Genomic DNA, 26,981 nt, shown 5'->3' with positions numbered 1-26,981 from the left:
GTTGTGCCCACCGCTAATGGTGAATGATCTGGATCGAGCATGCTCTGGTTGTGCCCACCGCTAATGGCGTACAACGGGCTCGAGCATGCTCTGGTTGTGCCCACCGCTAATGGTGAATGATCTGGATCGAGCATGCTCTGGTTGTGCCCACCGCTAATGGTGAATGATCGGACTCAAGCATGCTCTGGTTGTGCCCACCGCTAATGGTGAATGATCGGACTCGAGCATGCTCTGATTGTGCCCACCGCTAATGGTGAATGATCTGGATCGAGCATGCTCTGGTTGTGCCCACCGCTAATGGCGTACAACGGGCTCGAGCATGCTCTGGTTGTGCCCACCGCTAATGGTGAATGATCTGCCTCGAGCATGCTCTGGTTGTGCCCACCGCTAATGGTGAATGATCTGACTTGAGCATGCTCTAGTTGTGGCCATCGCTAATGGTGAATGATCTGGATCGAGCATGCTCTGGTTGTGCCCACCGCTAATGGTGAATGATCGGACTCGAGCATGCTCTGGTTGTGCCCACCGCTAATGGTGAATGATCTGGATCGAGCATGCTCTGGTTGTGCCCACCGCTAATAGTGAATGATCGGACTCGAGCATGCTCTGGTTGTGCCCACCGCTAATGGTGAATGATCGGACTCGAGCATGCTCTGGTTGTGCCCACCGCTAATGGTGAATGATCGGACTCAAGCATGCTCTGGTTGTGCCCACTGCTAATAGTGAATGATCGGACTCAAGCATGCTCTGGTTGTGCCCACCGCTAATGGTGAATGATCGGACTCGAGCATGCTCTGGTTGTGCCCACCGCTAATGGTGAATGATCGGACTCGAGCATGCTCTGGTTGTGGCCACCGCTAATGGTGAATGATCGGACTTGAGCATGCTCTGGTTCTGCCCACCGCTAATAGTGAGGGCATCAAGGCAAAACTAAACCTGTCAGGTCCAACCATGCATAATGCCATACAGAATATAGAAGTCTTTCCTGCTGGGTGTATACACAAGCTGTGCTCATTTCACAGATTTTTTTCACAAAATCATAGCATAAAGGTCACATCAGCTTGTGAGAGATAAGTTCATAGCCCAAAATGCTTTTTTTTTTTTTTTTTTTTTTTAAAGGGTGAAATCAAAGTATTTTCTGCCTTCTTTTTTTTCTACATTTGCAGGTAGGTGTATGTTTTTTGTTTTTATTCACTCCCTGGGCTGTAACGCCTCCTTGCTCCCCCTCCACCCCCCTCATAGCTTAGGCTTCAGCTTCTAGCTGTCCAAAGAGCAGGGATAGGAGGAGGAGCGAGGAGGCTCTCCAGGTTTCAGCACCTCAGGAGCTTGGAAACGCCTCTCTGACACTTTGCACGGAGGAATAAAAACCTCTCTCTACATCATGGAAATATATATATGGTATCATGTATCTCCTTGCCCTGCTATCTACAAGTGATTTACAGGTGACAGAGTCCCTTTATTTTATGTCTATGGTGAGAGAATAAAATGAAGGTGCACTGGTATTACATCAGTATTTCATCTCTATTGCATCTGTTTAGTTTCCTGCCTAGAAATGTACCATACAGAACTACCAATATACCAATGGACTCATGTATAGAAGGCGGAGGGATAGGTGCACACCTGATGGACTTCTCTATTGTATGATCTGAGGTCTCCCCAACATGCCGAAAAACCATGACAGAAAACCAATCTGTGAAAATCTGGTGAATCCATTCTACAGAGGATTTTACCCGTGTAAATCACCATTGTGGATCTCTGCCCTGATTTCACTACCGACTTGCCCATGAACAGAGTACAAGAGTAAGCAGAGATTGAATGGTTGCTATGGAAGCACTGCCTGACAACCCCATCTGCAGCTGTTGGGTAGCGTCTCCATAGCAACCAGTGACTCAGCTGTTCATAGCCGGCCTGTCACTGTGCTGACAGCAGAAAAATGGAAATGCAGCCCGGTAACAGTCGATCGGTGTCATTCCCCATTCACGGCCTGCATTATTAATCAGATTCTTCTAAAAATACATCCAGGTGGAGAAACTTATAAAGAATCTGCTTTCTGGCCGGGGTTTAACATGGAGCTAGCCTGTGTATAAGACTGGTACGTGTAGTCCTAATGCAGCATACAAGTCCCAGCATGCACTGCTCAGCACTCAGCTGCCCCCGGTGTATCGGTGCGGATGGCGATATTACACTAGAAAATTGCTATTCTTGGTGGAGCGTCACATGGAAGTGTTACCATGAGGGGGTCTGACATATGGAGGTGGCAGCGCTGACCTTATTTCGGGAAACTAGCACAGATAAGAGGGGTTGCCATGGCAGCCGAACAACAGCTTTTATTTTTCTGCACCATGAAGACAATAGCGGGATCTGCTCGGCTGCTCTGGTCAATGCTACAGATATATAGCCGGGGTGCAGTATATAACAGGTGTCATTCACATCCACAGCCGCCAACTACATTCTACAGGATCAGTCACATAAACACAAGGTTTTTAGTAACTAATCAAATTCTGCCATTGTTTCTACTAGCAACCACCCACAGCCGCGTTCTATAAAAGCAGCACTGTGATTGGTCGCTCTATGATGTATAATGCATAGCACTATGTGATATATGTGGGCAGTGTTATTCATACAGACAATGCCTTTCACGACAACTGGTTACAGTGATCTGCCCCTAATACTACTATACCATGGCTGACATAGTGATCTGCCCCTAATACTACTATATCATGGCTGACATACATAGTGATCTCCTAATACTACTATACCATGGCTGACATAGTGATCTGCCCCTAATACTACTATATCATGGCTGACACAGTGATCTGCCCCTAATACTACTATACCATGGCTGACACAGTGATCTGCCCCTAATACTACTATACCATGGCTGACATAGTGATATCCTAATACTACTATACCATGGCTGACATAGTGATCTGCCCCTAATACTACTATACCCTGGCTGACACAGTGATCTGCCCCTAATACTACTATACCATGGCTGACACAGTGATCTGCCCCTAATACTACTATACCATAATTGACAGTGATCTGCCCCTAATACTACTATACCCTGGCTGACAAAGTGATCTGCCCCTAATACTACTATACCATGGCTGACATACATAGTGATCTGCCCCTAATACTACTATACCATGGCTGACATAGTGATCTGCCCCTAATACTACTATACCATGGCTGACATAGTGATCTGCCCCTAATACTACTATACCATGGCTGACATAGTGATCTGCCCCTAATACTACTATACCATGGCTGACATAGTGATCTGCCCCTAATTCTACTATACCATGGCTGACATACATAGTGATCTGCCCCTAATTCTACTATACCATGGCTGACATAGTGATCTCCTAATACTACTATACCATGGCTGACATAGTGATCTCCTAATACTACTATACCATGGCTGACACAGTGATCTGCCCCTAATACTACTATACCATGGCTGACATAGTGATCTGCCCCTAATACTACTATACCATGGCTGACATAGTGATCTGCCCCTAATACTACTATACCATGGCTGACATAGTGATCTGCCCCTAATACTACTATACCATGGCTGACATAGTGATCTGCCCCTAATACTACTATACCATGGCTGACATACATAGTGATCTCCTAATACTACTATACCATGGCTGACATACACAGTGATCTGCCCCTAATACTACTATACCATGGCTGACATAGTGATCTCCTAATACTACTATACCATGGCTGACATACACAGTGATCTGCCCCTAATACTACTATACCAGATGGCTGACATAGTGATCTCCTAATACTACTATACCATGGCTGACATAGTGATCTGCCCCTAATACTACTATACCATGGCTGACATAGTGATTTGCCCCTAATACTACTATACCATGGCTGACACAGTGATCTGCCCCTAATACTACTATACCATGGCTGACATAGTGATCTGCCCCTAATACTACTATACCATGGCTGACATAGTGATCTGCCCCTAATACTACTATACCATGGCTGACATAGTGATCTGCCCCTAATACTACTATACCATGGCTGACATACATAGTGATCTCCTAATACTACTATACCATGGCTTACATACATAGTGATCTGCCCCTAATACTACTATACCATGGCTGACATAGTGATTTGCCCCTAATACTACTATACCATGGCTGACATACATAGTGATCTGCCCCTAATACTACTATACCATGGCTGACATACATAGTGATCTGCCCCTAATACTACTATACCATGGCTGACATACATAGTGATCTGCCCCTAATACTACTATACCATGGCTGACATACATAGTGATCTGCCCCTAATACTACTATACCATGGCTGACATAGTGATCTGCCCCTAATACTACTATACCATGGCTGACATAGTGATTTGCCCCTAATACTACTATACCATGGCTGACACAGTGATCTGCCCCTAATACTACTATACCATGGCTGACATAGTGATCTGCCCCTAATACTACTATACCATGGCTGACATACACAGTGATCTGCCCCTAATACTACTATACCATGGCTGACATACATAGTGATCTCCTAATACTACTATACCATGGCTGACATAGTGATCTGCCCCTAATACTACTATACCATGGCTGACATAGTGATCTGCCCCTAATACTACTATACCATGGCTGACATACATAGTGATCTGCCCCTAATACTACTATACCATGGCTGACCTAGTGATCTGCCCCTAATACTACTATACCATGGCTGACATAGTGATCTGCCCCTAATACTACTATACCATGGCTGACACAGTGATCTGCCCCTAATACTACTATACCATGGCTGACATAGTGATCTGCCCCTAATACTACTATACCATGGCTGACATACATAGTGATCTCCTAATACTACTATACCATGGCTGACATAGTGATCTGCCCCTAATACTACTATACCATGGCTGACACAGTGATCTGCCCCTAATACTACTATACCATGGCTGACATAGTGATCTGCCCCTAATACTACTATACCATGGCTGACATAGTGATCTGCCCCTAATACTACTATACCATGGCTGACATAGTGATCTGCCCCTAATACTACTATACCATGGCTGACATAGTGATCTGCCCCTAATACTACTATACCATGGCTGACATAGTGATCTGCCCCTAATACTACTATACCATGGCTGACATACATAGTGATCTGCCCCTAATACTACTATACCATGGCTGACAGACATGCAGAGAGCCACAGGGCGATGCCAGACACCTGTGCCAGCATCTCATCTCTTCTGCCACACTGAAATACACCAAAGCCAACTCTCCAGGAATTCCTGTTTTCTGCAATGTTGGCATCAGGATAAGTCAGTGTGTGGCACCAGCCTGGCACCATAAGCTTCACCCTGTGCTGTCACCTGCTATTACTCCGTGTACATAGCCTGTGCCATCCTCCTAGTGTGGGCACTGACTGGCACAGTGTACAGCCCTGGCACATGCCCCCTGCAGCTACATGATCCCAACCCTCTGCTGGGGTATCCCATTACACATCTAGGCCCAGGCTATAGAGGCGGCACTGCCAGTTGCTGCTGCCCGGGCCCCCTCGCAGCCGCCATGTTGTGCTGGCACGGGGGGGGGGGAGCCGGGCACCTGCCTCACCTTGATGTGGAAGCGGACAAGCGCCAGGCGGATGCAATGGGCCATGCAGACGGGGGGCAGGAACCAGACTTTGGGGGGCGGGGTGCCCTTGTTCTGGACGTGGCTGATGATCTGCTGCCCGGTCTGCCGCTCGTTGCTCTGCCGCTTCACCCACTCGTGGAGCCGGGCCTTGTCCAGGGCGCCGTTGAAGAAGACGAAGAGCTCGATGTTGCCGGCGTAGCAGGCCTTGGCCAGGGCCGCCAGGTAGCCCAGCATGTGGTTCCATTGGCCTCCGCTCACCCAGTCGGTGTAGAAGCCTCCGTACAGCCGGTGCAGGCAGTTCTCGGCGTCGATGAGCAGGCGGAGCGGGGTCTGGGGGGGTCTCTGTCGGCCGCCCCCCACTAAGCTACCCCGGGCCAGCTTCTGCAGCTCCACCGGGACTACCGCGCCCGGGCAGCGCTTCTCGATGTAGTCCTGGAAGCCGTGCACCCCCATGATGCCGCCGCCGCCGGCCGCCGCTGCTGCTTGTCGTGGTGGTGGGATGGGCGGGTGTGTCGGGCGTAGTGTCGGGTGTCTAGTGGCGGAGGAGGAAGAGCGGGGGGGTGTTGGATGGTTTGGGGGGGCTCTGCATGGCCGCGGCCGCCATGTGCTGTCTCACAGAGCCATGTCCGGGGATGTGTGCGGGAGAGGAGGGGGCACAGGAAACCGGAACGGGAGGAGCCGGGACCCGCTCACAGGGCTGTCACCCGAGAGGGACGCCCGACACAGGTCACCCGAGACTGCCGCCCGGAGGACGCCCGACACAGGTCACCCGAGACTGCCGCCCGGAGGACGCCCGACACAGGTCACCCGAGACTGCCGCCCGGAGGACGCCCCACACAGGTCACCCGAGACTGCCGCCCGGAGGACGCCCGACACAGGTCACCCGGAGGACGCCCGACACAGGTCACCCGAGACTGCCGCCCGGAGGACGCCCGACACATGTCACCCGGAGGACGCCCGACACATGTCACCCGAGACTGCCTCCCGGAGGACGCCCGACACATGTCACCCGAGACTGCCTCCCGGAGGACGCCCGACACATGTCACCCAAGACTGCCTCCCGGAGGACGCCCGACACAGGTCACCCGAGACCGTCACTGCCACCCAGAGGACGCCCGACACATTTAACCCAAGACATGCCGCCCGGAAGACGCCCGACACATTTCACCCAAGACTGCCTCCCGGAGGACGCCCGACACAGGTCACCCGAGACTGCCTCCCGGAGGACGCCCGACACAGGTCACCAGAGACTGCCGCCCGGAGGACGCCCGACACAGGTCACCCGAGACTGCCTCCCGGAGGACGCCCGACACAGGTCACCAGAGACTGCCGCCCGGAGGACGCCCGACACAGGTCACCCGAGACTGCCTCCCGGAGGACGCCCGACACATGTCACCAGAGACTGCCGCCCGGAGGACGCCCGACACAGGTCACCAGAGACTGCCGCCCGGAGGACGCCCGACACAGGTCACCCGAGACTGCCGCCCGGAGGACGCCCGACACATGTCACCCGAGACTGCCGCCCGGAGGACGCCCGACACATGTCACCCGGAGGACGCCCGACACATGTCACCCGGAGGACGCCCGACACATGTCACCCGAGACTGCCTCCCGGAGGACGCCCGACACATGTCACCCGAGACTGCCTCCCGGAGGACGCCCGACACATGTCACCCGAGACTGCCTCCCGGAGGACGCCCGACACATGTCACCCGAGACTGCCTCCCGGAGGACGCCCGACACAGGTCACCCGAGACCGTCACTGCCACCCAGAGGACGCCCGACACATTTAACCCAAGACATGCCGCCCGGAAGACGCCCGACACATTTCACCCAAGACTGACGCCTGGAGGACGCCCGACACATGTCACCCGAAACTGCCGCCCGGAGGACGCCCGACACAGGTCACCTGAGACTGGCACCGCTCCCCGACATGTCACCAGGGACCGGCACTGCTGCCCGGAGGACACATGACACCCGACCGATAGCACTGTCACTGCCGCCTGGAGGATTCCCGACTCCATGTCATCCGACTGACACTACCCACCCGAAAGATGCCCAATACTGTCACTGTTGCCCAGTGGACATCCAATACCATGTTACCTGACACTTTCTCTACGGAGAACACCTGCCACTGCCACCCGGAGAACGCCTGACACCATGTCACCCGATACTGTCACTACCACCAGGAAGACACCTGACTGATAGCTCTGGGACTACCATCTAGAGAACACCCGACTGATAGCTCTGGGACTACCATCTAGAGAACACCCGACTGTAATATATAATATACCAGGAGGAAACCCCAGCGCTGCCAGCCTGTAATATTATATAATACACCTGGAGGTAACCCCAGCACTGCCAGCCTGTAATATTATATAATACACCTGGAGGTAACCCCAGCACTGCCAGCCTGTAATATTATATAATACACCTGGAAAACCCCCCAGCACTGCCAGCCTGTAATATTATATAATACATCTGGAGGTAACCCCAGCGCTGCCAGCCTGTAATATTATATAATACACCTGGAGGTAACCCCAGCGCTGCCAGCCTGTAATATTATATAATACACCTGGAGGTAACCCCAGCGCTGCCAGCCTGTAATATTATATAATACACCTGGAGGTAACCCCAGCGCTGCCAGCCTGTAATATTATATAATACACCTGGAGGTAACCCCAGCACTGCCAGCCTGTAATATTATATAATACACCTGGAGGTAACCCCAGCACTGCTAGACGGTAATACTGTATAATAACCCCCAGCACTGCTAGTAATATTATATAACACACTTGGAGGAAACCCCAGCACTGCCAGCCTGTAATATTATATAATACACCTGGAGGTAACCCCAGCACTGCCAGCCTGTAATATTATATAATACACCTGGAGGTAACCCCAGCGCTGCCAGCCTGTAATATTATATAATACACCTGGAGGTAACCGCAGCAGTGCCAGTTTGTAATATATAAGACACCTGGAAGAAACCCCAGCACTGCCAGCCTGTAATATTATATAATACACCTGGAGGTAACCCCAGCGCTGCCAGCCTGTAATATTATATAATACACCTGGAGGTAACCCCAGCACTGCCAGCCTGTAATATTATATAATACACCTGGAGGTAACCCCAGCACTGCCAGCCTGTAATATTATATAATACACCTGGAGGTAACCCCAGCACTGCTAGACGGTAATACTGTATAATAACCCCCAGCACTGCTAGTAATATTATATAACACACTTGGAGGAAACCCCAGCACTGCCAGCCTGTAATATTATATAATACACCTGGAGGTAACCCCAGCACTGCCAGCCTGTAATATTATATAATACACCTGGAGGTAACCCCAGCGCTGCCAGCCTGTAATATTATATAATACACCTGGAGGTAACCCCAGCACTGCCAGCCTGTAATATTATATAATACACCTGGAGGTAACCCCAGCACTGCCAGCCTGTAATATTATATAATACACCTGGAGGTAACCCCAGCACTGCTAGACGGTAATACTGTATAATAACCCCCAGCACTGCTAGTAATATTATATAACACACTTGGAGGAAACCCCAGCACTGCCAGCCTGTAATATTATATAATACACCTGGAAGAAACGCCAGCCTGTAATATATAAGACACCTGGAGGTAACCCCATCAGTGCCAGCCTGTAATATTATATAATAAACCTGGAGGTAATCCCAGCGCTGCCACCCTGTAATATTATATAATATACCAGGAGGTAACCCCAGCACTGCCAGCCTGTAATATTATATAATACACCTGGAGATAACCCCAGCACTGCCAGCCTGTAATATTATATAATACACCTGGAGGTAACCCCAGCACTGCCAGCCTGTAATATTATATAATATTCCAGGAGGTAACCCCAGCACTGCCAGCCTGTAATATTATATAATACACCTGGAGGTAACCCCAGCACTGCCAGCCAGTTATATTATATAATACACCTGGAGGTAACCCCAGCACTGCCAGCCTGTAATATTATATAATATTCCAGGAGGTAACCTCAGCACTGCCAGCCTGTAATATTATATAATACACCTGGAGGTAACCCCAGCACTGCCAGCCAGTTATATTATATAATACACCTGGAGGTAACCCCAGCACTGCCAGCCTGTAATATTATATAATACACCTGGAGGTAACCCCAGCAGTGCCAGCCTGTAATATTATATAATACACCTGGAGGTAACCCCAGCACTGCCAGCCTGTAATATATAATAAACCTGGAGGTAACCCCAGCACTGCCAGCCTGTAATATTATATAATACACCTGGAGATAACCCCAGCACTGCCAGCCTGTAATATTATATAATACACCTGGAGGTAACCCCAGCACTGCCAGCCTGTAATATTATATTATACACCTGGAGGTAACCCCAGCACTGCCAGCCTGTAATATTATATAATAAACCTGGAGGTAACCCCATCACTGCCAGCCTGTAATATTATATAATAAACCTGGAGGTAACCCCAGCACTGCCAGCCTGTAATATTATATAACACACCTGGAGGTAACCCCAGCACTGCCAGCCTCTAATATTATATAATACACCTGGAGGTAACCCCAGCACTGCCAGCCTGTAATATTATATAACACACCTGGAGGTAACCCCAGCACTGCCAGCCTCTAATATTATATAACACACCTGGAGGTAACCCCAGCACTGCCAGCCTGTAATATTATATAACACACCTGGAGGTAACCCCAGCACTGTCAGCCTGTAATATTATATAACACACCTGGAGGTAACCCCAGCACTGTCAGCCTGTAATATTATATAACACACCTGGAGGTAACCCCAGCACTGTCAGCCTGTAATATATAAAACACCTGGAGGAAACCCTAGCATTGCCAGCCTGTAATATATAATACACCTGGAGGTAACCCCAGCACTGCCAGCCTGTAATATATAATACACCTGGAGGTAACTCCAGCAGTGCCAGCCTGTAATATATAATACACCTGGAGGTAACTCCAGCAGTGCCAGCCTGTAATATATAATACACCTGGAGGTAACCCCAGCACTGCCAGCCTGTAATATATAAAACACCTGGAGGTAACCCCAGCACTGTCAGCCCATAATACGGTATATTATAATACACCCGCGATAAGATAAGCTCTGCCAGACAGTGACACTAAAGCGAACCAATCCCTAGGAATTGGCTTCTAAGGGTATAAACCCACACACCGTATAAGCAGCGTATTTACTGCTGCGATACGCAGCAAATACGCAGCAAACACGCAGCAAAAACGCAGCAGATTATATCTAAATAACTGAACACAGCATCAAATCTGTACCAACAAATCTGCTGCGTATTTGCTGCGTATTTGTTGCGTATCTGCTGTGTATACGGTGTGTGGGTTTGTACCCTAAAGCTACTAGCAGCGGCTGATAGATGGGTTAATGGGTCATCAGTGTAGGAGTGATGAAGCATAAATGTCCTGCTCTTCAACCCTTTCTGCTTTGTATGTAAGTGAACTTTGTGTCATTCACATGTTATACAGCACAGAAAAAGTTAAGCAGCAGGACACTACGGGGGGAAATTACTGGACTGGGGGACGGGGCATGGTCACATGCTCCTCCATGTCAGCCATTTTATGTACAGGAACACTACAGAGCAGGGCAGTACAGCCTGGAGGGGGGAGTGTGATTTTAGCTCTATGAGGTACACATGGAGCTGCTGTCAGTCGGAATTGTCTTTTCTGTGACCCGGCCGGTCTCTTACAAGGTCTGAACATGACCTTATACTGTACTCTGAACTATTTTACTATAAAGTGGCCAACCTCTTTAGGCAGGATCATGTGATACACCATGTGACTATTGACTATGTGGGCTGTTGTTTAGTTGCCAAGGCAGCAAGAAGCCTAATAAAGACCTTCATTCACACTACATTAGTACTTAGGCCGCATTCACACAGTCCGTGGTCGCTCTGTGAATCACGGAGAGCACGGACATGGAATCCCTGTCCTGGATTGTTTCCCCACAGGACATGATATATTAATATCATGCTGGAAGTGGGGAAACTGAATGTTTGAGCCGCTGTAATGAAGCAGCCATGAGGACAGGGATTCCTCGTCTGTGCCCTCCGTGATTCATGTGAATGCGGCCTTAGGGCTTACTAGGGAAATGCAGTAAGCATTGCAATGATTGTAAACGCAGTCATATGTTTCCGGGGACTAAAAATAAAACATACTGTCCCTATAGCTACAAAAAGACACCAAAATATACTGGTAGCTTTTTGGTAGCCTTTTCCATCATTAATCCCAATGAAAATCGTGTGAGAAGGTTGTCCAGGCTTAAAAAAACAATGGCCACTTTCTTCCAGAAACGACTTCTCTAGAGATAAGCGAATCTCAGGCATGTTTTGGCTCATCTGAACCCGAACCTTCTGCTTTTGATTACCGATGACTGGAGAAGTTGGATGCAGCCCTAGGGAGTCATGGAAAAATGGCTGTATCCATGTTTTCCAACAAGCCTTTGGGTTGCATCCAACTTGTTCAGCCACGGTAATCAAAAGCAGAAGGTTCGGGTTCAGATGAGCCAAAACATGCCTGAGATTCACTCATCTCTAGACACCTCCCATGTTCTCAGTTTTGGTGTGGTTTTGCAACTCAGTTCTATTAAAACGGTACTCCAGTGAAAACTATTTTCTTTCAAATCAACTGGTATCAGAAATTTGTAAATTACTTTGATTTAAAAATCTCAAATCTTCCCGTACTTATCAGCTGCCGTATGTCTTGCAGGAAGTGGTGTATTCTTTCTAGTCTGATATGGTGCTCTCTGCTGCCACCTCTGTCTGTGACGGGGGCTGTCCAGGGCAGTAGCAAATCCCTATAGAAAACCTTTCCTGCTCTGGACAGTTCCTGACATTGACAGAGGTGGCAGCAGAGAGCACTGTGTCAGACTGGAAAGAATACACCACTTCCTGCAGGATATACAGCAGCTGATAAGTACTGGAAGACTTGACATTTTTTAAACAGAAGTAATTTACAAATTTGTAAAACTCTGACACCAGCTGATTTGAGAGAAAAAACTTTTTTGCAGGAGTACCTCTTTAAAGTGAACGGAACGGAATTGTAATACCACACGTATCCTGAGGACAGAGGTGGTGCTTTTTTGCAAGAAAGTAGCTGTGTTTTTTTTCTAAACCTGGAAAACCCCTTTAAGGACTAATTTTTATTATATCCTTTTACATAAAACCATACAAAGAACAGAGGCGGATATGCGTTCCACGCTGTCTGCCGGAAGCGGAAGATGATGCAATATCCTGCCTCTCTCTCGGACAAGCGCCGCTACCCCCGGAAATGACGCTCTATCTCACAGCATATTTAAATGGCACATGACAGCTTGTAGACACGCCCCCTGAGGAAGCGCCAAACGTGAAACGTACGTTGGGGAGACGCTGACATGGGTGAGTGGTGATTTGATTACGGGCTCACAGGGTTTATGGTTCTCTTGGGTGGAAGTTAGGAGATAGTCCCCATTGTGGGAAGCTTGTACTTGGTCTTATCCCATTCCCCTGTGTATAACCTATGTTTACACTGCACTGAGCACTTTCGGAGCAGTTGCCTGTTTGAGCCTATGCTACCCATCTCACTGTGTCAGTTTATCTGGATTGCCATAAAACACCATGTAATGCAGTTTTTTTTATATTTTTTATCATGAGCAGTGTTATTGATTAATAAAGATTTTTTGTCATTATATTTGGTCCCTTTTTTTGTATATAAGGTATTATTATGGACTAAAAGTTTGGTTAAATGGACATTAGGCTAGTGTTATGCTGAGAAAGGGTGGTGCATGTCCAGTGGAATTTAAGTGTATAAAAGAACAGAGGTTGTACATTTATGACTGTGTATTGTGAGCCTATAAAGCTGGGTGAAATAAAGGAATCCAGGAAAACTAGAACCCTAGCAAACATCAAAACTGAGAAACAATTAAAATTGTCCTTAGGCTATGTTCCCACTATGCGAACATGCTGGCATTAAGCAGGGAAAGAGGTCCGTCTATTGATTATAACGGACGCAAATAAACATGATCATTATTTATATTTTTTATGTGTCCGTCATTATAAATAGACGTCCGCCTTTCTCCTCTAAATGATGGCAAGTCCCCTTAGAGCAGGAATGGGGAACCTTCGGCCCTCCAGCTGTTGCAAAACTACAATTCCCATCATGCCTGGACAGCCGTTGGCTGTCCAGGCATGGTGGGAGTTGTAGTTTTGCAAAAGCTGGAGGGCCGAAGGTTCCCCATCCATGCCTTAGAGGGAACATAGCCTTAAATTTGAGTATGGAGGTATCATTATAAAGGCCCTGTTACATTAAACAAGTACCGGCCTTACGTGGCCGATTACTGGCGGTTTCGGCGGATAATCGTTAGCGCATGTTGAAATGCAACGATCAGCTGACATGCACAACGTTGACTGATCATGGCTGTGCTGAAAGAGCACGATTTGTGCAGCGATGGTCAGCTGGGCGTTGCCTCAGGCAATAGGCGATCGCCCTTGACTTCACTGGGCAGCCCAAACAATGCAAGGATCGTTCAGGCGACCCCTCCTGCTGCTCCCTGCCCGCTGTCTGTGTGTGTAATAGCTTTCCTCGTACCACGTAATATGGCCTTTTAACCATATCATCCATACCTAAACATATTGCTCATAACCTTCAGTGACTCCTAAACGCTGCAGAGTGCCCCTAGATTTGCACATACCGGTTTGGCGTACTTTATCGTAGATAACATATCAGTACCTAGATGGCTTTATAATACTGCATGTGACGTCTTTGTTCAGTATTCCACATTCGAATAGAAAAGGACAGATCAGCAAGGGTGGATTCCGTATCCTCTGACAGACCCACAATACACCCCAGTTCTGTAATACATAAGGATACAGTGGAGCTAATACACAATGACATGGGGTAATTTTGCCTCTGTGAAGCTGCATCATTGTATACGTATTGCTGATTGATGGGCATCTTCCAGCTCCAGGCCTGGGATCATTAGTTGCTGTGGAAACCTCTCTTAATAAGATTATTTTTGCTTCAATCCTTTGTCATTTTCATGATGCAACCTGAGATTCCTGCTTCTGTTTGATTGCCGTTATATTTTGCATCACTGTGAAGATGGACACGTCCTCAAATAAAAGCGATGAGCAAGAGGATGACCATCAATTAGGCATAAAAGCTGTCAGCAAAGCACAACGTCTCCTGCATTTCCTTTGCTTCCACCAATGAATGTAACAAAAAATAAATAAAAATTATATATATATATATATATATATATATATATATAGATGTGCTTCTTTCTCTCCTTGGCCCCAAGTATGAACCTGCAGATCTAATATCAGAAGGGTGTGATGCAAAGTGAGAAATTAAGTTGCCCATACTTTTGGGTCACCAGCGTCCCTTTTGGGTGCACCAATCCGTCGGCTGGCCCCAGGCCTGCTTGCTCTGCTGACATTCAATAGAAGAGGCAGATTGGAGCACTGAAGGGGGTAGTCCCGCAACCAGTGCACTAAACCGCCTTATTAGAATAAAGATTGAACTACAAACTGCTCAAAAATACCACCAAGGATGAAGGTAGGAAACCTACCCCTATCCTCAGCGCCCATGTGCTATAGGCATATATCAGCAGGTTACATACGTCTAACCTGTTAATAGTTTCCCTTTAAGGTCTATCAGGTTATTTGGGAAAAAACACACAAGAAATGTAAGTTAGTGGTAAGTCATTTGCTACACAATCACCTCCAAATATTTTCATGACTATCATTGTATCGGATCCTGGGCCCATCAAAGGTTACCTTAGTGAGTCAATCCAACCCTGATTGGATTAGTTGAGACAACACCACAATGCTGGGTCACCATGGGTTAAAGCTGGCTATACACATCATATTGATTTAGGTTTTTACTCAAAGGTAATCTGGTAAAGGCAATCCAAACTGCTGACACTGTTATATGCTGTTACGTCAAGGAGACACATGGTACCTTTTATATATCCGTCTGCGCTTTCACAAAGTATAAAAATGCTTTGATTCTCAAGTGCAAAGTGTCAGAGAAGTGTTCCTAAGAGCCTATTGTACTGTGAGCTCCCATCCCTGTCACTGTTTGATGGTAGGCCAGCTGTGAGCTGAACTCTAAGCAGTGACAAGGATGAAAAGCCTCTTTGCACTGGAGATTAAAATACATTTTCTACATTATATAATTGTAGCATACCAAATATACCATATGTCTCCTTGACCTAACAGCTATAACATTATCAGCAGTTGGAAATGTTAATGAAAGCCAAGAGTCAATTTAAACAGCAGATGAACAAACCATTTGCTGCGTTTACACGGAGCGATAATTCGCCCAATCAAACGTTTAACGATTTTAAAGCAACAATTTGGTTTTTATAACGATCAGCGTTTAGACGGATACATTTGTAAGAAAAATCGTTATTGCGATAGTTTTTAAGATCGCTTAAGCCCATCTTTTACATAGGGTGAATCTTTGAAAGACTGTTTACACGAAACAATCTGCAAATTTTTTGCGAATGATGAACGACGATTTGTGAACATGTTGAAAGATCAAAATGAACGATTTTTTGCTCGTCGATCGTTTACTATGTTTACACGGAACGATTATCGCTCAAAGGCGATCGTTTATAGCTAAAATTTGAACGATAATCGTTACATGTAAGCGCAGCAATTGTCTGATGAATAATTGTTTGGCACAGGGCTGTGGAATCGAAGTTGGGGAGTCGTGGAGTAGGAGCTAGTTTTGGCTGGAGTCGGAGTCAGAGAAAATGTACCTGCTCCAAATCCAGCTTTAAAAAAAAAAATCTTTCAAAATTTTATAATTGAGTTTTCGTAAGAATTTTATAAATGTTTCTCTTTAATATATTTTATGTTCTATGAATCTAAGCCCCTTATTTATTAAAACCAGAAAAACCCTTTCTCACATACATTTAGTTTCCTCCATATATCAATAATAAAGCACTGGCCCTACTAGACAAGGGTGGTCGGGGAGAGGTGGTCCGTTGCATGGTTAAATTAAAAAAAATAATAATAATTGGAATTCTTCAGATTCTGTGTGTGTGGGGCGGGGGGAGGTGATCCAGTGTCTTTACGCCGTTTGATCTGTGGTAAAACTTATATTTTATTTTAATATTTAAAAAAAAAAAGATTTAAACTTTTTAAAATCAATAATTGTGTTGCTGATTGCTGATCCTTATAATGTATTTATTCTTTGGTCTATAGCAGGGGTGTCAAACTCAAGTACACAGTGGGCCAAAATTAAAATATTGGAGAAAGTCGCGGGCCAGCCTTGATAATTATTTAGGCGCGCTTGACTGGGGCCTGGCACTGTCAGATCAGCATGCGGCGGTCCTGGCACTGTCAGTGCACTATAATAAATTACATGATAAATTGCTATGCCATGATTAAACCCCAACCCATGTAATAGCCAACCCCCTATTATTGCCCCATGTAGAAGCCAACGCAATCAAAATTGCCCCACATATTACCCAGCCCTCCCAATAGTGCCCAAATAGTAGCCAGCCCTTCAAGTGTACCATATAGTAGCCAGTCCTCCCCATAGTCTCTTTTATAGTAGCCAGCACTCCCCAATAGTCTCATATAGTATCCAGCCCTTGCCATAGTCTCTTATCTAGTAGCCAGCCCTCCCCAATAGTCTCATATAGTAGGCAGCCCTCCCCATAGTCTCTTATATAGTAGCCAGCCCTTCCCCATAGTCTCTTATATAGTAGACAGCCCTCCCCAATAGTCTCATATAGTAGCCAGCCCTCCCCTATAGTCTCTTATATAGTAACCAGCCCTCCCTAGTAGTCTCATATAGCAGCCAGCCCTCCCCCATAGTCTCTTATATAGTAGCCAGCCCTCCCCCATAGTCTCTTATATAGTAGCCAGCCCTCCCCCATAGTCTCATATAGTAGCCAGCCTTTCCACATAGTCTCTTATATAGTAACCAACCCCCCCCCCCCCCCCCTTAGTAGTCTCATATAGTAGCCAGCCCTTCCATAATCTATTATATTGTATCCATGGCGGGTCAGATGTAATTCAAACTCTAAATTGCCTGGCGGGCCAAAAATAATGGCCCCAAGGGCCAGATTTGGCCCGCAGGCCAGAGTTTGACATGACTGTTCTATAGGGTTGTGTGAGGGGTAATTTTTGTACCATAATCTGTACTTTTTATTCTGCACTTATAAGTGACTTTTTGGTCACTTTTTATTAACTTTTTTTTGGATGGGATGTGCCCAAAAATCAGCAATTTTTAGCCTTGGTGGGTTGCTGCACTTATGCCATTTACCATGCAAGATCAGGAATATGATAATTTAATTGCTTGTGCGAATCCCCACGCGGAAATACCGAATTTATTTTTTATTTAAAAAATGGGAAAAGTGGGGTGATTTGAACTTTTAAGATGGGATTTAATATATAATGTTTCTTTAACTTTTATTTGTAGTTCCCTAAGGAGACTTCTATGAGCAATACCATGATTGCTGATAGAGATCAATTTCGGTACATAGGTACTGCGTTAATCAATCTTATCTACACTCTATTTCAAGAGTCTGCAGAAAGCAGCCTATAGCAATCCCAGCGTCGGGACACAAAAGAGGCCCCGGGCTGTGAGTATAACAGAGTGGCTGCCTGCAATCACATTGCAGGAAGCCAATCCCCCCCACTAGACCACCATTGAAGGCATTTACAAGCCATTTCAGTTTTGATAGCACCATCTAAGTGGCCAGATTAGCCAGCTTAGCCTATGGGACCATGCAGACTGAGCGCCACAGTCCCTGGCTGCTGATAGCAGCCAGGAGTTATCATTAAAATGGCACAGACACTGGGAAGCCAGTGCCGCGGTCCTATTTTTGAACCCCGGCCCAGTTGCCGCAAACTGCACCGCTCTATTCATGGTTACCGGGCCAGAGTGAAGCACTGGAGGCGGGTTGGCGTGCCCCCAGTGGGATAAAACCCCCGCCCCTCCATGACGCAGCTCCATTGATTCTAATGGAGCCGCGTCATGAAGGGGCGGGGTTTTCCTCCCACTGGGGGTGGGCCGGCCTGCCTGCAGTGCTTTACCCCCCTCCCGGTAACCATGAATAGAGCGGCGCTGTTCGGGGGAACCGGGCCACAGTTCAAAAAAAGAACCGTGGCATCGACTTCCCCGTGACGGCACCGTTCGATTCATGTGTGATTTTAAAGTGAGTGTACCTGATGGTACATCCTCTTTAAGGCGGATCTGGCAGCAGATTTTTGCTGACTAAAGTAAAGGCAGTATACAATAGTTCTTCTTACATTGAATCAGAAAAAATAACTTTTATTACAATCTGTCACTGCAGCACAGAGATGTAAGCTTTTATGCAATTTGAGTGATAAAGGCGATGGGGCATTCCCCTAGGCTGCAAAAGCTCAGCAATGTCTAAAGTGTTACCATTTACATGCAGATATAAGCACAATAGGAATGAAGAGGCTGAACATTGCTGGGCTTTTGCAGCTCAGGGAAGCACCCCTTAGGCTTTATCTCCTTATTTGCATAACATTTGTAAAGCTTATATCTCAGCGATGGAGCTGCGGATTGAAATAAGAGCAACTCCTCGTTTGTTGGGTGATCGCTTACTTTACACCTGTCAAATTTTTTTCCCCTTAACCGCACATTTCTCTGTAATAGGAGATGTGTGGCTGACAGCTGATTAAAGGAAAGGGCTACACAAACAGCAGCCCTGACCGCACGATCATCGAGCCATGTAATAGCCTCTGTAAGCGAGTGCCAGTCTGCTAGATCTGCTTGTTTACACGGTAGCTCGGGCTGTGTAATACGCCTTTAAAATTGCTTTTTTTCAGATACACAACCCTTCTGTGGAGAGATAATTGTTTTATTGACTTTTTACAATTCTGCAGGTCGGAGCCCGTTTGTCACAGATAGTTAATTTGACATCACAAATGCTTCTGTGGGTGCGTCGGCATGCCAAGTGATGTCCCACTTCAAGCAGCAGATGCAGACTGTTACTGTTAGAGCTCACTGGTTAGTTTTTCTTGAATGTAAATAGGAAAATATCCGAGAGAAATTAACAGCTGGCAAGGGAGATGTGTTGCTTGAAGTAGGTCATGTGCTGCTTTTGTTGAAAAGAGGCCCGAGGCAACATGTTATTAGCATATTGAATATTTTCATAGCAAAAAAATCTAATACAGAGGCGTTGCTTGTAATTCCATAAATTGGCTTTAAACTCGAAATACACATTGATTAATATATACCTTTAAAGGGGTATTCCCATTTCAGGAACTTATCGCCTTTCCACAGGATAAAGGACAACAAACTAATTGGTGGGGGGTCAGACTGCTGGGAGTCCCCCGCCAAGCACAAGAATAGGTAAAAGTTGTCCCCAGAATAAACGGTGCACATAAGTCGCCAGGGCTCGACAGTGTGGTGGCTGCACATGTGTGGTGCGCATTATTCACTTCTTGTGATCAGTAGGGGTCCCAGTGGTTGGATCCTCACAGATAATTTCATCAGATGGGCATACCCCTTTTATAATAAGACTAAATTATAATCTATTTAGAGAGCTTACCAGAATTTTGATGGCAATGACCTAACAAGAAATATGTGTACCATGGAGACAACACTTGTGGTATTGGTCTAGTAAGGTATTAGCTTCATCTAACAAGGCTATGTTGCACAAGTCAAGTCACCTGCTGATCCCATCTGCCACTCCTTACTGATCCATGACTACCGGCCTTACTAGTAGCAGGGCGGGTTAGCCAATCACACATCAGGATACCAAGCCTTCAGCGTCCTATATTTTTTAAGTGGGGCTATTTAAACCAGGCTGCTGCCTATGGTAGGTGCCTGTGATTGTTTCTTCCATGGACTTCAATAGTGTTTTGGATCTGAGTTCTGACCCCCTGATGTTTGATCCTCTGTTTGACTTTATCCCTCTATCTGCTGATTCCTTGCTACCTGACTTCCTGGCTTGGACTTTGGACTATGCCCCGTTTACCCTCTGACTGTTGATTTAACTGATACTCTCCGGGTACTGACTAGAGATGATCGAACAGGGCTGGAAGAAAAACTGTAATACACAACTAAGTAGGTGAAGTCTTCACCTACTTAGTTGTGTATTACAGTTTTTCTTCCAGCCCTGTTTGTACAAATACTCTAACTGTAAACACATCACTCCATTGTTTTACCTATGGTGGGACACCTGTGTTTTACTAGAGATGATTGAACATCGGAAAATCTTAGGTTCTATAGAACTCGAACCTTCCGCGTTTGATTCCCGATGCCTTCCCGGTCCTTGGGGAAGGGGAGATAGCCAGGGTACCGCCTGGAATTCCAGTATACAGCATATTACCTAGTCTGTATCCCGGAATTCCAGGCGGTACTCGGGCTGTCTCCTCCTTCCCCACGGACCGGGAAGACATCAGGAATCAAATGCAGAAGGTTCGAGTTCTATAGAGCCTAAAATTTTCCAGTACCGGCCGGATGATCTTTCAGGCCGCAGTGTTTGGATGTGGGCGCATCCATGCGTGCCTGCATCAGAACTTTCCACTGCACGCTATGAAGCGTGCGGCCGGATGGTTTTCTGCGGCCGTTATTCAATGAATAGCGGCCGCAGAAAACTGACATGTCAGTTGTTTGCGGCGCCACTAGGGATCCAGGCTGGAGCGTATTATACGTGTATACGCTCCGGCCGGGATCCCATAGACAGCAACAGCAATGCAGTGTACATTCTCGTAATAATCACAGCAGTTGTACAATGGCCGCGATTTTACGAAAATATACGTTGTGTGAACATAGCCTTTGACTATCCATGTTTTTCAGGCAGCCTTGGGGCTGCATACAACTTTTTCATTCACCGGTAATGAAATGCCGAACAATCAGACTTGTGTATGCTTGGCCTCAAGTATGCTCGAGTTGTGCTCCCTCTACTCACTTATTCATGCAACTTGATCCAATTACCTCCATCAATAGCACAGCAATACGGCAATACAGCAAACAACATGTCTGAGCAAAACCTTTCTCAACTAGACAGATACATTTTACCATTCCTTTGATCTACAGATTTTGCAGTTTAACTTGAGTTTAATATTGATCTCAGTTGCATTCTGCCAATAACTTGAGTCTATGATCTCCCTCCGGGTAACATATTTGTTCTGTAGAATTGTAGGAAATGGATTCTCTACCAGGGCCATTCCTCACAGCTAGCTTTACTGATGTCCCTCTCAGTGTCATGGTGTGTAAGGCATCATTGATACTTGCTAAACCTGTGCAGAAATCAAGGGCGGCTACCAAACACTTCCTGGCTCTCAATGGACCTATGTCTTCATGGGCTGTATGACCATTTCGTATCATTGTATCTGAGTGATGAAGGACCAGTTGTCCAAGATAGCACACTTTATTCCTTTTTATGCACTCCCCTGTATAGTCCGCTTGACTATTTTCTTGAAGTATATGTTACGTCTACATGGATTACCTGTGTCTATGACGTGGAAAGTCAGGATTCTGGTATGTACCTGCACTCTAGGAGAGGTCAGGCTAGACATCCCTTCAGGCTATCAATTGCAGTCCAAGAGTTATGTGGAACGTGTCAACCACATCTTCATAAACTACCTCTGGGCATCTCTTTTTGTTTTCTCTCAACAGGACAACTGAGCTAGTTTACTCCTGTGGGCTGAATCCTCCTACCGTAATCACAGAAGAGGTCAGGTTTACTATTTTCGGGCATTCCTGTTACCATCACCACAGGTATGGACCTCCTTCAAATTAGAAATTTTGTCCAGAGACTAGATATTGCTGTCCTCCAAACATATCCACCTAAAGACTTCTGGTTACAAGAAGGTCTGTACATAGTCCTGAAACAGATTTTTCTTTCCATCATCTTCTACGGGCCTAAGGGCAGTATTACCCATCCCAATTGCATTAGCAAACGGGCTCTAATCTGCTAGACAGGTGCTCATTTACTGAGCCTATTACACTGCTTAATTCTTGTGCAGCAAGAGCTGCATGGACATCGTCAGTGTCTGTGCAGCCCTTGCTGTATATAGTAAATAATAAACTGTGTATTTTATCTCTCTTCACTCCCCATTATCTTCCTGGCTTCTTCTCACAGCCACCAGTACAACGTCAGAGACGCTCTCTGAAGTGACAGGCTGCTCAGCCAATCACTGGCCTCTCACTTCAGAGAACGGCTCTGACATTGTACTGGTGGCTGCAGGGAGTGCGAAGAACCCAGAAAGATACTGGGGTGGGTGGAGAGGTAACATACAAAGTTTATTATTTTCTTTACAGATTCATCAGTTGTTGGCCACGCATTGCTATTACACGTAGTGATGCACGGTCAATTATTTTAGGTCAGGACAGGCCAATGATCATCATCACTGTTGTCATCAGATAATTGTTGTCTTTATTACACAGAGCGATAATCTGCCAAAACGTCCGGATTTTGCAGATTATCTCTCAGTGTAAAAGGGGCTTAAGAAGAAGTTGTGTGATCAATGGATACTGTGAAAGTATTTGGTAGCCCTGCTCGTGCCCATGTCTTCCTGCTGTCAATCCCCATGCCTACTCCAGGCATCCTGCATGGCCGCCTGCCCACTACTGCTGCCTCCTGGCTAGGACTTTTAGGGCCGTAATGGACGGCCCAACATTTTTGGCTAAGCGAGATCAGCGCTCACTTACTGAGCCAATACACAGCTCAATCGTGCAGGGGGAGCAGTGAACACGGGCAGAAGGCTGCAGGACAACAATAAAGAATAGGTAAGTATGAACTTTATTATTTTACACAGCCACTGTGACACGCCTCCATTAGAATCAAGAGGACCGCGGCATCGGCAACATAGCACCGGTACCGATCTGTTCATGTAAAAAAAAAAGCGATGTACCTAGTGGTACATTCGCTTTAACCATGACCTGTCTGACTACACGTCTCGTCTTCCATGTAGGTATTAAGCTTTAGACTCTACAGTGTGCCGCCTCAATGAATGGCTGGGGAAGACTCTGTAACGTCACGGCCTCACAACCTGGAAGCGGACACACAGCCCTTTCCTGGATTTTTCCCGACCTGTTTAAAAAAAATTTTGTTTTAGGGGTCATGACAAGTACATGTTGTATAGATTCCTAATACAGATATAATAAGGCTTTGTTCATACACGTTGGAATTGCATTGTAGTACTGTTGCGATACAAAACGATGCAGTACTGCAGTTACATTACAATTTATGAACACAGCCTCATGGATCATACAGATTTTATTATACTGATTTTATTTTAGAGGCATATGGAGTTTTTTCTTTTCATGCTTAGGCTATGTTCCCACACAGTATTTTTGCTCAGTATTTTGGTCAGTATTTTACAACCATTACCAGGAGTGGATTGAAAACACAGAAAGGCTATGTTCACACACTGTTGAAATTGAGTGGATGGTTGTCATTTACCGGCAAATAACGGCCAGTATTTCAAAACATCCGCCATTGTTTTATAATAACGGCAATTATTTGCCACTCCTGGTTTTGGTTGCAAAATAATGACCAAAATGCTGAGCAAAAATACTCTGTGGGAACATAGCCTTAGGCCATGTTCACACAACGTAAGTGAAATATTAATCAAGGCCGTTGTTTACTTACATTGTGCTGCAGCTGAGGGAATCCTGGCCGCAGTGTATACACATAGTAAATACTCCTGCTGGGATCACTAGCAGGAGTATGTCAGTTTTCTGCGGCCGCTATTCATTGAACGGCCGGTGTCTTACGCTATGTGAACATGGCCTAATACTGCATTAGTGAAATGTTACTTTGCCTTGAAATATGTCAACACAGCCTAATGATTACTCCTAAAAGCACACATCCTAGTTCTGGGCCTTCTGTGGTCCTTTTATCCCATAATTAGTGAATGTAGAGAATCTATATTAACTCTTGACGTGAAGATCAATACGGTACTGATGCCTCCAGCAGTGAACACTGTTTAAATGCCAAAACAATTAGCTACTTAACATATTAAAGTAGCGAGGAGTTTCCTAATTGCTGTTCAATCTTTACTTAATGATGTCAGACCAAGCACCACAACTTCTTTTACATTTCTTCATTAATGTTTTAGATCAAGAACATTAATCAGGTCATTTGAGAAACCTGTTCTGGATCCTCTCCAACAATGAGATAAAGCAGATGCTTCAAGATGAAGAACAGGAAGAGAGTGTGGATTATACCATAGTGTTATCTTCCTCAGCTACTGGAGGACGCTTTCATACAAGCTACATACAAAATGAAGAGCTGGGGGAAATACTTTGTAGGATTGTCACGTATTTGGAACAGCAACATAGAAATATGGAGGAAAGTGTGTGAACCTTTTAAAGGGAATGTACCATCAGGCACATTCGCTTTCAGTATTTCCCATGTATGGAATGCGGGGAAGCCGGTGCAGCTGTCCTTTGTTTTTTTTAATCGTGGCCCGGTTCCCGTTTACGTCGCCGTTCTATTCACGGGCATCGGCCGGGGGTTGAAGCAGTGGAGCTGCAACATAGAATGGCTGGGTTTCCTCCCACTGGGGGGTAGTCTGGCCTGCCTCCAGTGCTTCACCCCCGGCCCAGTGCTCGTGAATAGAATTGAACCGGGCCGCGGTTAAAAAAAAAGGCAGGGCCACTGGCTTCCCTGTACCGTTCTGTACATAGGCAACACTTAAAGCGAATGTACCTAATGGTACATTCGCTTTAAGGCACTGTGAAACAAGAACAAAGTAACTGAGGGGTTTTGTTTATACACCATTTACCAGGTAGTAAAACTTTCATGTTATTTTTATTCTGCAGCTCAGTACGATTACAGCAATACCTAATATATATAGTTATTTGTCACGCTTTACTACTTCTATCTACAAAGCTATGTAAGGATTTGTTGTCTTGTATATTGGTAGATAGGACTTTTTGATTGGTTTTTTATTTGTAATTTTTTTTCTGGTATGTGAGGTGACCAAAAATCAGCAAGTCTGACATTAGGTATTTTTTAGTTTACACGTTGAATCTGTGGGATTAATAATGTTCTATTTTAAAGGGGTTTGCAGAGCTATTTTTGCTTGTCATCTATTCGCAGGATAGGAGACAGGTATGAGATCACAGGAGGTCCGATCTCTGGGCCCCCCGGGGTTCTATAGAATGACATCTGACTCCTTTGTTTTGAACAGAACCGCGGGTCAGCGCATGACCCAGAGCTCCATTCATTCTCTGGAGCTGCTGGGGATATCCAAGTACAGCACTCGGCTATCTCCAGAGGATGTGGATAGAGGACAAGTAAACATCACCACATCACCACACACTACTGTACAGGAGCAGAGAGTCCGGAGGTATGTATGCCAGGGCAGCGCATGTCTTCTCCTGTGGGTTGCACGTGATGATGTCATTTCATTGCATGCTGCCTGTAGGAGAAGACCTGCGCTGCTCTGACACAGACTGCTGGAGTATTAAAAGGATTCCGCCAACCAGTACTGGAGTGGAGGAAAGGTGAGTGGGATGTTATTTTTTTTAGGGGTGGGAATGGGTTAACCGGTACGTAATGCGCCCGTAAGAGGTGTTCAGAGCGGGGCCGCGCGGCGACCCCGCTCTTAACCGCCGCGGCCCCGGGTGCCGCTTGTAGCCCGGGAACGCGGGTATTAGCTGGCACGGTCCAATCGCCGTGCCCGCTAATACGGTAATCAGATGCAGCTGTCAAACATGACAGCTGCATCCGATTACTGGATGCAGCACTTCCCTGGTGTCTAGTGGGGGAGATCGCTCCTCTGGGACGGTGTCCCGGAGGAGCGATCTCCATTACTGCTGCTTGTCGGGGACCACTCCAAGATGGCGCCGTCCCCGACTCGGCACTCGTTTGTTTTCGGCTGCAAAGCCGAAAGCAAAGGAGTGCCGATCTCATTGATCTTTGCTGTATAACTATACAGCAAAGATCTCAATGAGAGATCAAAGTGTATATACTAGAAGTCACCCAGGGGGGCTTCTAGTATATGTGTAAAAAAAAAAAAAAAAAAAAAGTATTGTTATTAGTAAAAATCCCCCTCCCCTAATAAAAGTCAGAATTACCCCCCTTTTCCTAGGTTTTAAATAAAAGTAAATAAATAAATAAACATGTTTGCTATCGCCGCGTGCGTAATCACCCAAACTTTTAATTAATCACATTACTGATCTCGCACGCATGTTGAGGAACATGGAACACATGAAGAATATGCATAACAAGTCAGTTTTACCCCAGGGCGAATGGTGTAAAAACACATTCCCCCCAAATAAAAGAAATGCTTTTTTTTTTTTTTTTTTATTTCAGCAC

At 46.1% G+C, this 26,981-nt stretch overlaps 1 protein-coding gene and 1 long non-coding RNA gene across 2 annotated transcripts in view; one reads left to right on the top strand and one right to left on the bottom strand.

The window, feature by feature from the left end:
- FAM120A (family with sequence similarity 120 member A) overlaps positions 1 to 6,278 on the bottom strand; it is a 49,613-nt gene extending 43,335 nt beyond the window's left edge. Inside the window, exon 1 of the mRNA XM_069967067.1 lies at positions 5,646 to 6,278. Within this exon, the coding sequence (XP_069823168.1) occupies positions 5,646 to 6,119 (474 nt within the window). The 5' untranslated portion in view covers positions 6,120 to 6,278. The remainder of the gene's footprint in view (positions 1 to 5,645) is intronic.
- Positions 1,905 to 25,256, top strand: LOC138788790 (uncharacterized). Its single transcript, XR_011362653.1, has 3 exons — positions 1,905 to 2,092; positions 22,328 to 22,429; positions 24,775 to 25,256. It is a non-coding gene; the product is annotated as an uncharacterized lncRNA (long non-coding RNA).
- The last annotated feature ends 1,725 nt before the right edge of the window (positions 25,257 to 26,981 follow it).

This window comes from Dendropsophus ebraccatus, chromosome 4, assembly GCF_027789765.1.
Source record: "Dendropsophus ebraccatus isolate aDenEbr1 chromosome 4, aDenEbr1.pat, whole genome shotgun sequence".
In the NCBI taxonomy this organism is placed as follows: Eukaryota; Metazoa; Chordata; class Amphibia; order Anura; family Hylidae; genus Dendropsophus; species Dendropsophus ebraccatus.
Note: the sequence above shows the minus strand (reverse complement) of the source record. Positions and strands in the feature narration are given on the sequence as shown.